General features: G+C 37.4%; 1 protein-coding gene across 10 annotated transcripts in view; it reads left to right on the top strand.

Annotated features, from left to right (window-relative positions):
- The window catches only part of ALS2 (alsin Rho guanine nucleotide exchange factor ALS2), a 217,382-nt gene that overhangs the window by 187,130 nt on the left and 16,310 nt on the right, over positions 1-13,942 (top strand). For all 10 annotated transcript variants that reach the window (XM_084524332.1, XM_084524334.1, XM_084524333.1 and 7 more), the window contains 15 exons: positions 1,223-1,583; positions 1,896-2,064; positions 2,492-2,588; positions 3,006-3,083; positions 4,000-4,176; positions 5,737-5,908; positions 6,152-6,332; positions 8,228-8,293; positions 10,795-10,957; positions 11,718-11,849; positions 12,100-12,228; positions 12,562-12,632; positions 13,013-13,079; positions 13,355-13,557; positions 13,701-13,766. In XM_084524332.1, coding sequence (XP_084380458.1) covers positions 1,223-1,583; positions 1,896-2,064; positions 2,492-2,588; positions 3,006-3,083; positions 4,000-4,176; positions 5,737-5,908; positions 6,152-6,332; positions 8,228-8,293; positions 10,795-10,957; positions 11,718-11,849; positions 12,100-12,228; positions 12,562-12,632; positions 13,013-13,079; positions 13,355-13,557; positions 13,701-13,766 — 2,132 coding nt within the window. The remainder of the gene's footprint in view (positions 1-1,222; positions 1,584-1,895; positions 2,065-2,491; positions 2,589-3,005; positions 3,084-3,999; positions 4,177-5,736; positions 5,909-6,151; positions 6,333-8,227; positions 8,294-10,794; positions 10,958-11,717; positions 11,850-12,099; positions 12,229-12,561; positions 12,633-13,012; positions 13,080-13,354; positions 13,558-13,700; positions 13,767-13,942) is intronic.

Raw genomic sequence — 13,942 nt, 5'->3', positions numbered from 1 at the left:
TATTATGTTATGCTTGATGTTCGTCTTTTCACAAATGAAATATTCTGTTAGTTTAATGTAGCTGTGATATTCCTATAGTTTCAAAGTGTTTCTTTTTCTAGGATGGCTCTTTTCTTTGTAGTGGAAGAGATTTTTTGTTGAGTTGTAAACCTTCAATGTAAGCATCTGTGACAGTACTGTAGTCTCATTTCTTTATGGTCCACAGTACCAAAGCCACGTAAGCCTATTTCCCATTCTTTTCTCTAGCCCTTTTGTGTTGTATGGGTTTCCCATTTGTGTAAGACTTGACAAATTTGACTTCAAGGTAAAACTTGCTTTTCTATACATGGAATGAGTTCTTCACAAATCTGATTTCTCAGTGTTAAAGTATTGAACAAAAGGGTTCTAACGTTAATCATATAAGGGTGGCATAACTGTATAAACAGGGGAGAAAAATATTGATATATTACTGTATGTGTGATGCAGAAAATAGTTCAATGTTAATGTTTTGATGGTGTAGCAGAACAGTAAATTAAAACTTCTTATTGAGTGACAGCAGGTGTTTGATGTGAAGGTTCAATAAATGCTGTTTCTAGCTCCCTTCCAAAACACGATGATATATACCATTTAAAAAAAAAAAGGGGGGGGAGGAATATAACCCAGAAGTTATTAGATCAAAACATAATCCAAAACTATGTGGTGCTGTCTAACAGTACTTACACAAGTATTGGATGATTTGTTGTAAAGTTAACTTTGGTAACTTTGCCACTGTGGCCCAATATGCACAATTCTGTAAGTTTCTTGTTACTTCAGATGCTGAGCGTGTATCAATGTCTTTAATGCATTTTACGATTACAGCGAGAAACTTTTCACAGTGGTTCTAGAGAGTAAATTTCACAATTTACCGGCAGCTGATAAATAGTTGCTTTTTTGTTATTGCCATTGCATGCTAAAATAAGTATTAAAAACAAAATACTAGAAATTAATTTCATATAAACACCATCTGGACACAGTTTTCCTTCCTTTTGCTAACACAAATGCATTCTAGCAGTTGTGAGCTCTTTGGGATCATGCAACTGTTCCTGTCTTTAGAAAGTGACTGAAACTAGTAGTTTCATGTTCTTTCTTAACTCCTTGTTCCTCACAAGGTTTCAGGAATAGTAGTTTGATTAATGAATGTGTCTGTCATTGTCCCACTGTTACATGCTGTCTGCTATATTTTTACCTTTTTCTTTGGTTTTAGCCTTCTCAAGAAGAACAAGTTAGTGCTTGTATCCCTGGGCCTCCAGGTGCAAGCACATCTGCCTTAAACAGCTTGGTGGCCTCCTGTGCATCAGCAGTTGGTGTGAGAGTAGCTGCTACGTATGAAGCTGGAGCCTTGTCTCTGAAGAAAGTAATGAACTTCTATGGCACACCTTCAAATGATTCAGGATCACAATCTGGCAGCGGTTCCCCAGGGCCTGAAGCTCTGAAAGACAGTCGAGAAGAGCAGGTCAGACTGGAATCCATGCAGGGGAAGAAGAGTTCCAGTTTAGTAGATATTAGAGAGGAAGAGTCTGAAGGAGGGAGTCGAAGACTTTCCCTACCTGGCCTCTTGTCACAAGGTATTTAAAAAAAAAAAAAAAACAACAAAAGAACAATCACACAAAAAACAAAGGACTTGAAAAGTTACAATAGTGTGGATGGCTATAACTGATAAAATAAAAGCATTTATTGAATTTAAAGGTGGAGGTTTTTATGAATTATTATTTTAAGATGGCTGGAGAAGACTAGCTAATACTGCATGTTAATAAAATCAAAAGCTTGGTTGGCTTAGGAGTGTTACCCTTTGATACTCCTACTGTGTAACATGTAGTCTATGTAAGTGATGTGTTTATCTAAAATGATGTTTTTTTTTCCTCTTGGTATGTTTTCAGTTTCTCCTAGGCTCCTACGGAAAGTAGGGCGGGCAAAAATGAGGACTGTAGCTTTGACTCCAACTTATAGTGGTGAGGCAGATGCTCTTTTACCATCTCTAAGAACAGAGGTATGGAGCTGGGGAAAGGGGAAGGATGGACAGCTAGGACATGGTGATGTTCTGCCAAGGTGAGATGTTTTTTGATATGTTTCATTATTCAGTATGTCAGGTTATATCTCCTTAGATTTGGTCAACTGCCTTGCATTGCTCTTGTTCTTTGAGGTGTTTTGACCTAAGGTCTTCCAAGCAAAATGTCTTATGCTGTATTGTTACTGAACTTCAGTTGGAATTTCTCCCTTGTAATTACTAGAAATTTTAGTGATATTTTGATTTGTCTTGTCCAAACTAGGGTGAGGTTCAGCATCTACTTTTGTCCTTCTTTGCATTTCTGACTTAACTGGTTTATTACCAAAAGACTCCATGCATATGATTTTTTTCTACTGTTCTTTACTGGGGGGATGAGGGGGAAGCAAAAGAACTTTGATATCTATTTGCACATTGACAATGCCTCTGATTTTTTTGTTAACATCCTCTTTGTGTTCTGGAAATTGTCAGGCTTCAGCCACTGTGTGTGAAAAGTCTTGATGGTAAAGAAGTGATTCATCTCTCTGCTGGTGGCCATCATTCCTTAGCACTCACTGCCAAATCCCAGGTACAAGTGATTGTCATTTATTGCTTATCTATGATGTAATTGTCATGTTGAGTGTTTCCTAGCTTTATGTTTATTCAACTTCTAAACTTTGTTTCCTGTTTGTGGGAGGAGACAATGGAAATAGTGTGCATAATGGCATTCTAATTGTATTAAAAAGTTTCATATTAGAAAGTTCTGCATGGTCCATTAACATTATATTTAAATTTTTCAGTGACCTGATGCATATCTATTTCTATTCTCAAATTACCTCCTCACATTCAGGAATATGCTAGAAATTAGAGGAGTGCTTCTTGGTACCTACATCTTATACCTTTGACTTGTGTGTGTTCACGCACTTGAAGCATTGTACTAATACAACTCAGTATTCCTCTGTGTATATAAACTGTTAAATGTTGATGGTAGCCATGTTTCTTACAGGTATATTCATGGGGCAGTAATAGCTCTGGTCAGCTTGGTCACTTGAACTCCCCAACAACAGTCCCTCGTCTTGCAAAGGTATTTTGTTTTCTGTGTTTTTTCTTCTTTTAGTTTAGGTCTTCTTCCTATACAAGTGCGTGCCGAGTAATTTCTAAAAACTGACTGTATTGATGGATGTGTTTGGCTTATATTGTGACTATGCTCCTTAAATGAGCTTGTGAATGATCTAACCAAGAAATCCTCTATATAGACCTCTACTGTTCTTGACCATGTTGAAGTTCTAAAACTGAGAAATGTAACTGCTTTTATCATCTTATCCACTGTCACTTCTGCCTTACACTTGGCTTCTCTGATACAGTTGTTGAAGTACTGAAATTCTGTTCTGTTTTTATTCTAAACAGTTGCTTCTGGCTTTTTTAGTTTTGCTAGACCATGACTGTATTTGTTACTACTGTATTTCTAGAGCTGTTGGTTAAATACTGCTTGTTTAGTTTCAGTTTGTTTTGAACTTCTCATCACATTGAGCGAATAGTCACATAATGATTTTAGGGTTAAATCAGATTGGTGATGGTGAATTCCTGGTGCTTACCAGTCTTAATGATAAACTGTCTGCAGTTTTCCTGGTTGGGTGTTATGCAAATTAAGGTACAAGATGTTAGCAGTCTCTGAAATTCCTCGATATGAAGAGGAAAGTACTGTGTCCTTACTTTCATCAAACTTACCTGATGCCTACTTAAAAATAAAACCGGCTTATAATTTAAAGGCAAAAAATTAGCCATTAGAAAGAAAACTGGAAGGAGATTACTTTCAGTGGAGTACAGGAATTGTATTTGTGACAAGACATTTTTGAAAAATTATCAGCTACTCTAACACATTTGCTTGTTGTCAGGTGTATTACTTCTGTATCTGTCTAGAAACTTTAGGTAGTCTCCTCTTCCGTCATCTTTCAGTTTCAAGTGGTGACTTCTAATGTCTTCTTCCTCATGAATTTTAGGTGTGTGGTGATGGTGTTTGGAGTACAGCAGCAGGACCAGATTATTCTCTCTTCTTAGCAGATGAGGAAGACTTCCAGCCTGGATTATATTACAGTGGCCAAGAGACAAAAACTGAAAATAATTTGTCTGAAAGTAACTCTACTAAGAGTCCAGTTCTGTTACTCTCTTGTAGTAAGGTGAGTTGTATTTCCTTTAAGTTACTGCAATGCATACTGATATTTTTGGGAAATAGCTCAGTGCTGGTTGTTCAGCCAACTTTATGGGTGTCAAGTAAGGTGACTGATTCTTAGCAGTCAAATCAGGAGCGCAACTCATAGCGGCAGAGGAGTCTTAATTAGTATTATATGTTCCCTGGTCTTTCCCTGTGCTTGGGAAGTGAGGTGGTGTTTCTGGGGTGTCTAATTCATTTCCTGTCGTGTGCATGTTGCAGAAGTGCACCCTCATATCGTGCTCAGTTTTCACCACTATCTTCATGTGTTTATTTGTTGGTCCTATTGCTCTTCATTTTCCTGTTAAGTGATTGGAGGCACTGTGTGCTCTTTGCCACTATGCTTCATATGTATTTTATTTGTGAGTGGGTAGAAGGTACCTCTGAGTTCTGCACAGTCTGCTTCCCCAGCATCAGTCTTTATCATGGCTGTAAAGGGGAAACTGAGCAAAGGCATTAAAATGTTTATGGGAGAGAGGGGGTGATTCTATGCAGTTCCCATCACTAAGCTGAATATTACTGTAGCTATTGCAAAGTTGGCTTGAGGTGAGGGAGCATGTAGTCTGTGTGTCTTCTAGTCTCTTTGTATGATTCAGACCAACTTGAGTTTAAGGTGGCAAAAGGAGATAGTTTGGGTAGAAAGCAGCTCTTCTGTTTCACCTGTTCTGGGTCTCATTTCTACTTCCCTATGTCTAGCAGAATAGCAATTGGAGAGAGGTTTTGAGGAGGATGGGGATTTATATACTGGCTCCATGCGTATGTGCATGCATGCACACTTTTATTCCTACTTATAAGACTGTTGTTAGACAATTCTAGTATATTGTCTAGGTGGCTCTTGCATATCAAAATTGGCCTATGGATTGCTTGTTGAACACTGATGGTTCGGTGTTTCTGAGGGATCCTCTAGGTCTGAATAACCTTATGGTGTGGCATCTGAACTAGAATTAGTGAGGAGCCACAGTGCATTAGACACACTCATGCTGGCTTCAGAGAAGAATTGTTTCCAACAGCTGTGAGCTAAAAGTGTTGTTAGTGTAGGTATTGGTATTAGTCCAGTTTAATAATGCTGTAATATTGCTCTTACTAATAAACTGACATCTTCCACATTGAGAAAGGACTGCATTTCAGAGTGCAGATGGTGTATTAAACACTTATTAATCTTCCTTCCTAATTAAAGGAAAAATAGGTGATGTGATATTATGTTGATGACAACATTGTTGACGCAGGTTTATTTTCTAAAAGTGACTAAACTTCCTCTTGAACAAGCAATGATTGATTTGCCTTACAAGATGGTCTTTGTTTTTTCAGGATGTCAGTACTAACATAATGAACAGCATTGACTCTAAATGTTCTTCCTACTTTATTAATCTTGTATTAACCCAACATTGAACGGAGTGCTTGATATTAAGTATTAACAACCTACAGTGACACTTAGCACAAAAAAAGATATCTTTTATTCTGTATGATCCTAATCTTTACTATTTTTACTTTCAATTTTTAAGCTGCTTTTTGTTTGTTTGTTTTTCAGATAGGATACATAAGCAATGTGATAGCTGGTGGTGAAAACTGTTTGGTCTTGGTAGACAAAAACATAATGGGATATATTGCCAGTTTGCATGAGTTGGCTTCTACAGAGCGAAGGTTTTATTTCAGACTGAGTGAGATCAAATCTCAGGTTCTTAGACCTCTTCTAGGTTTAGGTAAGAACTTATTTTTATATTTTATTTGATATTATTTCCCTTATATTCTATTATCAACTTTGTAAGAGATTTAAGTCATTGCCTATGTTTAAGTTAAAGCCAAGATCTTTTTACTTGTAGTCTAAAATCATTGAATTGAAATGGCCAGTAAAACATCCAAACAACTCACTGGGGTAATTCTGTTTTATTAATGGGTGCAATTCTTTGGTAAAGTAAGCTAAATCACTGTCTGGTCTGTTACAGATAATTTGGGCAACGCAAATACAATCCAGTTGTTGCAGGAAATGGCAAGCAGGTTCAGCAAGCTATGCTATCTCATCGGTCAACATGGAGCTTCTTTAAGTAGCTTTCTTCATGGAGTAAAAGAAGCCAGGAGTTTGGCTATCCTGAAGCATTCAAGTCTGTTTTTGGATAGTTACACAGAGCAAGTATCCAACTTCCTCATCTTGAGTGTCTGTAGGCTTAATCTACTGACTACAGCAAGCCCCGAATTAGGAGAAAGTAGATCATAAGGAAAGCTACATAAACTATCGTGCAAGTTATGTTCTTGCAATTTAAAATGTATGCAGTTTTACACAGACTAATTTTGTAGTTAAGCTATATGAACTCTTCGCCAGTGGAACATACTGGACAGTTTCAGCCTTCCTAATGTAAAATTCTGTAAAAACACTTCTTTGATTGCTGCATATAAATGTAAAGACTGACGTGTTTGTTACTTCAGTTGAGGATCTCGTAATATAATGTAATAGAGTTGCTATTGGTAGTTCAGTAAGTAAAAATACCTGTGGAGATTTACTGTGGTTACAAAATGTCTTTTCAAAAGTCGTTAACTAAAAAATTGTTCCCAGAAGAACAATTCTGTGCTGGTATCTGCTAAATAGCTAGCATCACACCTTTCACCTATAAGACAGCGGTGTTAGTGCTTAAACTTTGGTCCAAAGTATCCTGGTTATTATTTTAATAGCTTAATTTCTCAGGCAGAGGAAGACTTAGAATATTTGCTATTTTTCTCCATAGTAACTTCAGTAACTGCTAGATAACTTCATCTAAATCTAGCAGAAATCTCATACCTCGTATTTACAGGCTTTTTGAAAAATATTGGTTTAATGGAGGGAAGAGTCTAAACATGTCCTATCTGAATGTAGTTTTACTAGATAACCGAAAACCCCTGAGGGAGCAAAATGTCACAATCATAAGCTTCACCTGTTGTGCAGTAGTATTTGGAATGTGCAGCTAGTTGCACTTTTATTTTAACACAAGTTATCACTCTTATTGGATGAGTGATAAATTTTGTCCTATTACCCTGAAAGAAGCTTTCGCCTCTGTTGATCAAATCATTTGTTCATAATTGTGACCATGTATTTCTTCCATACTCTGACTTCAGTTTTTCTTTTCACCTGAATACCTAGAAGCCACTTAAGTATTACCTGTTAATTGGGTTAAACTGAGATCTCTGCCCTTGGCTGAATGGTGTTTTTAAAAGGGAAGGAAGAAAAGACTGGAGGTCTTCTGGTCCACCTTCCTACTCAAGCAGGACCATCTAAAGTAGGTTGCACGGAACCATGTCTAGATGGTCAAATTGTTAAATAATTTTCTTTTTTGACCTAAGGTCTTCCTTAGGTAGGGGAGAAGTGAAAGAGAGAATGGTGAATAGCAGGAAGAAGAAATTCCCATCTTTAATATAATTAGAAGTTAGCAGTATTAAACTATTGGAACAGATGGCCTATTCTGTACATGCCCAGATCTTGGGAAAACAAACAAACAAATTCAAGTTTCTGTTGCATCGTAATTCTTATGTGTTACGCTAATGGCAACAGCAGTGTAATAGCACCAGTAAGAATGATAATGCCTATCCTCCATATGAGAAGTGAATACTCAGTGTTCTGGTAACATTAAATACTTGAGAAACATCCAGATACTAGACCTTGGGGGAACAAAGGAGAATAGTTTTAAACCAGAAGAGTGGAGCTTTAGATGAGATGTTAAGAGAAAATTATTTATTTCAAGAGCTGTGAGATGCTTAAACAGGTTGTCCAGAAAAGGTGTGGATGCCCCATCCCTGGAGGTGTTCAAGACGAGGCTGGATGGGGCCTTGGACAACCTGGTCTAGTAGGAGGTGTCCCTGCACTTGGCAGGGGGTTTGGAACTAGGTAATATTTAAGGTCCCTTCCAACCCAAGCCATTCTATGATGATTTTGCTGACTTGTACAGTAGTTAATACAGATCTTATTGGTATGCAGTTGGAATTTATACTATTTGCCATTTCCAGGAAAGCATCAGTTTTGAACTAAGAACATGCTTTTTTTTTTATCATTTTAGGTATTGTACTTCAGTAACAAATTTCCTGGTAATGGGAGGATTTACACTCCTTGCAAAGCCAGCCATGTAAGCAAACCTTTACCATTATCTGGAGTTTTCGATCAACTAGTGAAGAAATGTGCTTTAAAGAAGTGTGTGTATGTATATAGTAATGAATGTGCAGTGACTTAGCTTCAGCATACTTAAATACACTAACTCATTTTCTATCAGAAGAGAAATATCGATCCCCCTCAATTGTGATTAAGATTTGGACTAAAATACTGCTGAATCAGTTCAATTGCTTTATCTTGAATGTGTGGAGGGAGGAAGGAAAAAAAAAACAAACACAACATACATGATTGTAAATTCATTGAAAGAGGCCTAAATAGGTTTCAGATAATTCTTGGAAAGCTTAGTCTTGAGGCTATTTTTTTTATAATCTATTCAGTGTTTGTCAGTATTTTCTTCTTTCAAATCCTGCTGTCTACAAAATACAGAATAGCACACTTCTGTAAGAATTAGTGACAGTAGATATTGTAAATTCAGTTTAGTATGAATTCTTTAAGTTCATGGAAGCTCTCAGAAATTATGCAAAAATAAAATCTCTGCACATATATCTTCTGTGCCTCTCAGGGATGCTTTTGTTCATGTATACGTGTTCTTAAGTGTGAGTAAGGAATTACGCTTTTAGATCTAAGAGTAGAGCTTTTTCTCAAATAGTATTTTTGCCTAGGAGAGTAATGATACAGTATGTTTTCATGCTAGTGCTGTGAAGAAACTGCTGCAGTGCAAATTTTCAAACTAAGGTCAGAGGAGTTACCAGCTTTCATTCCTTCCTGTTTATGGAGCGCTTCAAATGTAGCATAAGCAATGGTATTGGAAGTTCTTTGAAATATCAGGGTATCTAGTACAAGGAATCATCTGCACCTGAGGACTAGTGCCAATGATTAAATACAAAGTCCCACTGCAGAGACTTTCAGAACCTTTCCACATTAGAATAAAATACTTAGGGTGAACTGTAAGAGATCAGAGATCAAGTGTAAGCATATTTATAATTAGCCCTGCAAAGTTCTGGATCCTGAAATTACACATACTGAATTATTTGCATCAGTTGTCACTGTTACTATCACAGCTTCTATTGTAACTGGGGTCTCACTAGGTGAATAATATTTTTTTCAGATTCTGAAACTTTCAGGGAGGAGATGTCTTAGAAGTTTTGTCCTCTAACTTGCAAAGGGAAGTCAAGTGTATCTTCAATAATGATTTTTCTTTTTTCCAAAGGAATATTGTCTCCATCAATGGCTAATGATGTCAGCCTTTTATGGATATTCCACAACATGAACATGTTAGGAGTAGCCCCAATTTAAAAAAAAAAAAAAAAAAAAAAAAAGTGATGGCTAGCTTCAGTAGGAAGTTATTTGTATATATACATATTGTATAGAGGTGCATAAGCATATGTACACTTAATGTTACGAATCTGTTATTTGACGCTTTTCTATGGAGAGACCTCCATGTAAGGATCTAAAAGCACTTCAAAAATGCAAGCTATCCAAGCGGTTAACTTGGTTTAAATTTACAACTAAGAAGTAGTTTTCTCTATAAAGAGCTTTCTCTGTAATGTTTGTTGAACAAGAGAGTTCTTCAATATTGTTCACAGGCTGAGACAAGGTACATTAGTAAGGTGCCATTTCATGCATTGAGTCAATCATGTACAATTCTTAGGGACCCTGCTGTGCGATTCTCTGATCTGGTTCTTTGTCCCTGGGACTTGCTTTCTCAGTTTCATCTGATTCTTGGAGCTTGTGGTTCAAATGCATCCCAGCTGGATGTGAATTAATGCAGATATGTCATGTGCTAGCACGTGTGCACACAGATGTGGTGAAGGAGAGGGAAAAGTAGGTTTGTTTTCATTTTAATGAAGAAATCCTGGTTTTGTATTCTAATGCATTGTCTTCAGAATGATTTCCCTCTTCTTCTCTGAACTAGATTAGTTCTCCCTCTTGGAAATCAGACTGAGGATTGAACAGATTTCCTGCCTTTCTTTGAGGTAGGATGTAATTTTTCTAGTTAGGGGAAAAACTGGTCAGTTTCCTTGAACAACGGGTGGGGAAGAGATTATCTGGATGTATCTAGGAAAGTCCACTGGAACAAAGTTAAAATTCATTCAGGCCCTCTTGTATGAGTCAACAGTTCTAGAAAATCACTACTTCAGTGGTAATGGGGAAGTCATTCCATCTGTTTTAGCTCTTTTACTGATCGAGTGTCAAAAGAGAAAAAGGCAGTTAGTTACTTTCCGAGTGGGGCAACTTAGTCAGCTTTCTTTAAGCAGTGTAATGACAGAGCTTGTGAGAGTAGAAGCTCTGTAGAAGTTGGTAGGAAGCGACATGATTGTATTTCATTATTTCCTTAAATTAAATTGGGAATAGGTTAATAAGCAGCATGCATTTTGCCTTTATAATTCCTGTTTCTGTATGAAAATCCAAAAAAGGGCATTCTGCACTTGTGTCAGTGCTCATGGATGTAAAACATCACTGATGTTTTAGTGTCTTTCTTTTCTCCCTCTGTTCCCCAATGGCCCTATCATTTAGAGACTTCTTGAGTAAAAACCAGGAGCTGTTACAGAAGCTGTCTGAGAAGAATGAGGAAAATCTGCAGCTAGTGGAAGTTCTGAATGCTCTGTTTTTCATGCCATTTGGACGACTTCATAATTATGCAAGAACTTTGCTAAAGCTTGCCACATGTTTTGAAGTGGTAAGCTGTCTTTGGTATCTATATCTGAATAAATATGCACATGAAACTTATGGCTAGGAAGTAACAGTGTAAAGCAGATGCCACATGATTAGAGGTAGCTTAGACCTCAGTGAAGCTACCTCGGACTTAGATTTGCTGCAGGGAAAGATCATGCATATTTACTAGCACATTCTTAAACTGTACTTGCACAGATCACATGACAGGCAGAAACTTGTTACCCTGCCAGAACTTGTTGGTATGCTTGAGCACTTAATTGCAAATACATTATTTTGATGTTTGCCTACTGCTTTTCAGTTCCATCTGGCATCATTAGCATAGCAGTTCTTGGCTTTAACGCTACTAAACACTGTGTAAATATTAAGTAGACTTTTACTATCCATTTAGATGTAACTGCATTCTTTTGAAAGAAGAGATGACTTAACCAGGAACAATAGCTACTTGTACATTCATCCCAATTAGTTATTTAAAGTATTCTTCCTAAAATTACTAGCACTATGCTACATTTTGTTAAGCTGTAAGAAAGTAAATCATGTAGTTGTATGTTAATCAGTCTGCTGTTAGCATTCATGGAACTCATGTGACTTAAACTCCCAGCACGTGACCAAGAAAATAGCTTACACTGTTATTTTATTAACCAGACCAGCTGTCATACACTCGGTGCTAATTTAACAAAATGAGCTGTTGTGTTGCAACTTGGTTAGTGTTGTTGATATGTGTGCTCCAAAACTGTCTTAGCTCTGCCTTGCCTTGTACCCTATAGGCATCTCCAGAATACCAGAAGCTACAGGATTCTAGTTCTTGTTATGAGAGCCTTGCTGTCCTTCTTAGCAGAAAAAGAAAAGAAGCAGAATACACACTTGGCTTCTGGAAGACCTTTCCTGGGAAAATGACGGTATGATTACAGTTCAGTCCGTTAGTAATTAGTAGGTGGTATATCTTGCTGTTAATGTTATCCTGTGTCCATTATTGATGCTACTTATCTGTAGTTCCCATTTTTATGCCTTGTGTTGTTGTTGTAGTATTCTAATTTTAGAAAGGTTTGGCCTGTGAAAGGTTACTATGACAGACAATTACCACTGACCTTAAATTACAGTTGGTGAGAAGTAAGCTTCTGTAACTTGATCTTTAACCCTTACCTGTAGGATTCCTTGCGGAAGCCAGACCGGCGTTTAATCTGTGAAAGCAGCAACAGGGGGTTGTCCCTACAGCATGCTGGAAGATTCTCTGTAAACTGGTTCATCCTCTTTAATGATGCTCTGGTGCACGCTCAGGTAAGCCAACACGTATCCACGAGCAAAGCTTTTTCTCTTTCAAATAACATGACCTGTTTTTCTTACAGTGAAGGTAAGGTTTTGCGGCATTCATTGCAATACTGTTTGAACAGTAAGTGGTATCTTTTTTCATGTTCCAATGTTATATTTAGACGTTTGATTACTGTTGGCATGGTTTCTTTTAGCTGTTTCCAGGAGGAAGGTGCAAACAAAGAGCCTGTAAAACTCAGTTTTCTTCAGTCCTCAAAGGAAAAAAACAGTGCAGAAAAAGCTTGGGGCGAGGGTAATGGATCAGTCGGTACTCAGTGAAGTTTCCCTTTTCCTTGCCTGCAGTTTTCAACACACCATATTTTCTCCTTGTCCACGCTGTGGGTAGAAGCTCTTTCAGAAGAAGCTGGTAATGTGTGAGTATTATTGATTGTGAAGCTGAAATAATCAGATGTCTTGTGTGGGAGGATGAAGGTTTTCTAACAAATTACTGTAAACAAGGAGCAGAATGGGATGGATGCAATCATGTATACCCCTTTTTTCTTCTTTTAGAAAGCTTTTATTGTATTTGTGTGTAGAAAAAAAAAAATAATAATAATAAAAAAAGAATAAGGTAGAATTAAGAGGTGAGCCAGTAGTCTTTTCTGCTTCTCTTTACTGATGACTTAATATTCAAGTGAATGCTAGTTGGGTTGGGAGAGGGGAGATGAAATATTCATACTCTAAGAAACCTTGCCTTATTTTGGGATGAGATTTCATTAGACTAAAATACAACAACCCTCCCCCCCAAATGTAGGAATGGATTGAAGATTACAACACCAGAAGAACAGTTTGTTCTGCTTTCTTCCACGCCACAGGAAAAGGTAGGTATATCAACAACTTTTTCATGGCTTCAGTGATATGAATGAATTTTTCTCCTGCTGTAAAACCAAATAAGAAGTACTCATTAAGTATTTACCAAGAATTAAATATTCCTACAACTTGGTATGCAGGTTAGACCAGTGCTTGACTGTAGCAGTGCTACAGCTTCCAATGCTGTACTGCAGAGCACAAAGGAGATTGCATTGAATCTCTCCTCTACAGCAAATACAGTTAAGACAGTTGTTAGCTAAATTCTGTGGTTAAAACTCTGTTTCAGACAAAGTGGCTGAGGGCAATAAGCCAAGCAGTGGATCAGGCCCTTAGAGGGACTTCTGACTTATTTCTGTATGGAGCTGGTGGGAACGTTTCAAGACAGGAACCTCCTATTTCTCGCAGTGCCAAATACACCTTCTATAAGGACTCTCGATTTAAAGATGCTGTTTATGATGGGAGATGGCTTTCAGGAAAACCACACGGCAGGTAAAAGCATTTGAACGTAATGCTTGGAAAAAAAAGTGAGGTGGTTGCTGCATCAATAAGCAGGCTTATTTACAGATGTTAGTTGGGAATTGTTAAGTAAATTAATTATCTGGTACATGTGTATGACTTTGTATATTTTCCAGAGGGACCTTAAAGTGGGCTGATGGAAGAATGTACTCTGGGACTTTCCGGACTGGGCTGGAGGATGGGTAAGATCTCCCAGTACTTACAGAGATAGAGGTCAAGGAACACCTTTTGTTATAGACTATTATGAAGATTATAAGAAGACTCTAAGTCCTTTTAAATAAAGGTTTTGGAGTGAGTCTCATTTACTCAGGGTTATGTATGTTAAGAGTTTTCTGTATGTTGATACTTAAATAACCTC

The sequence above is a fragment of the Aythya ferina genome (assembly GCF_964211825.1).
Source record: "Aythya ferina genome assembly, chromosome: 6".
NCBI lineage: Eukaryota > Metazoa > Chordata > Aves > Anseriformes > Anatidae > Aythya > Aythya ferina.
This window is presented reverse-complemented; position numbering and strand designations above follow the sequence as displayed.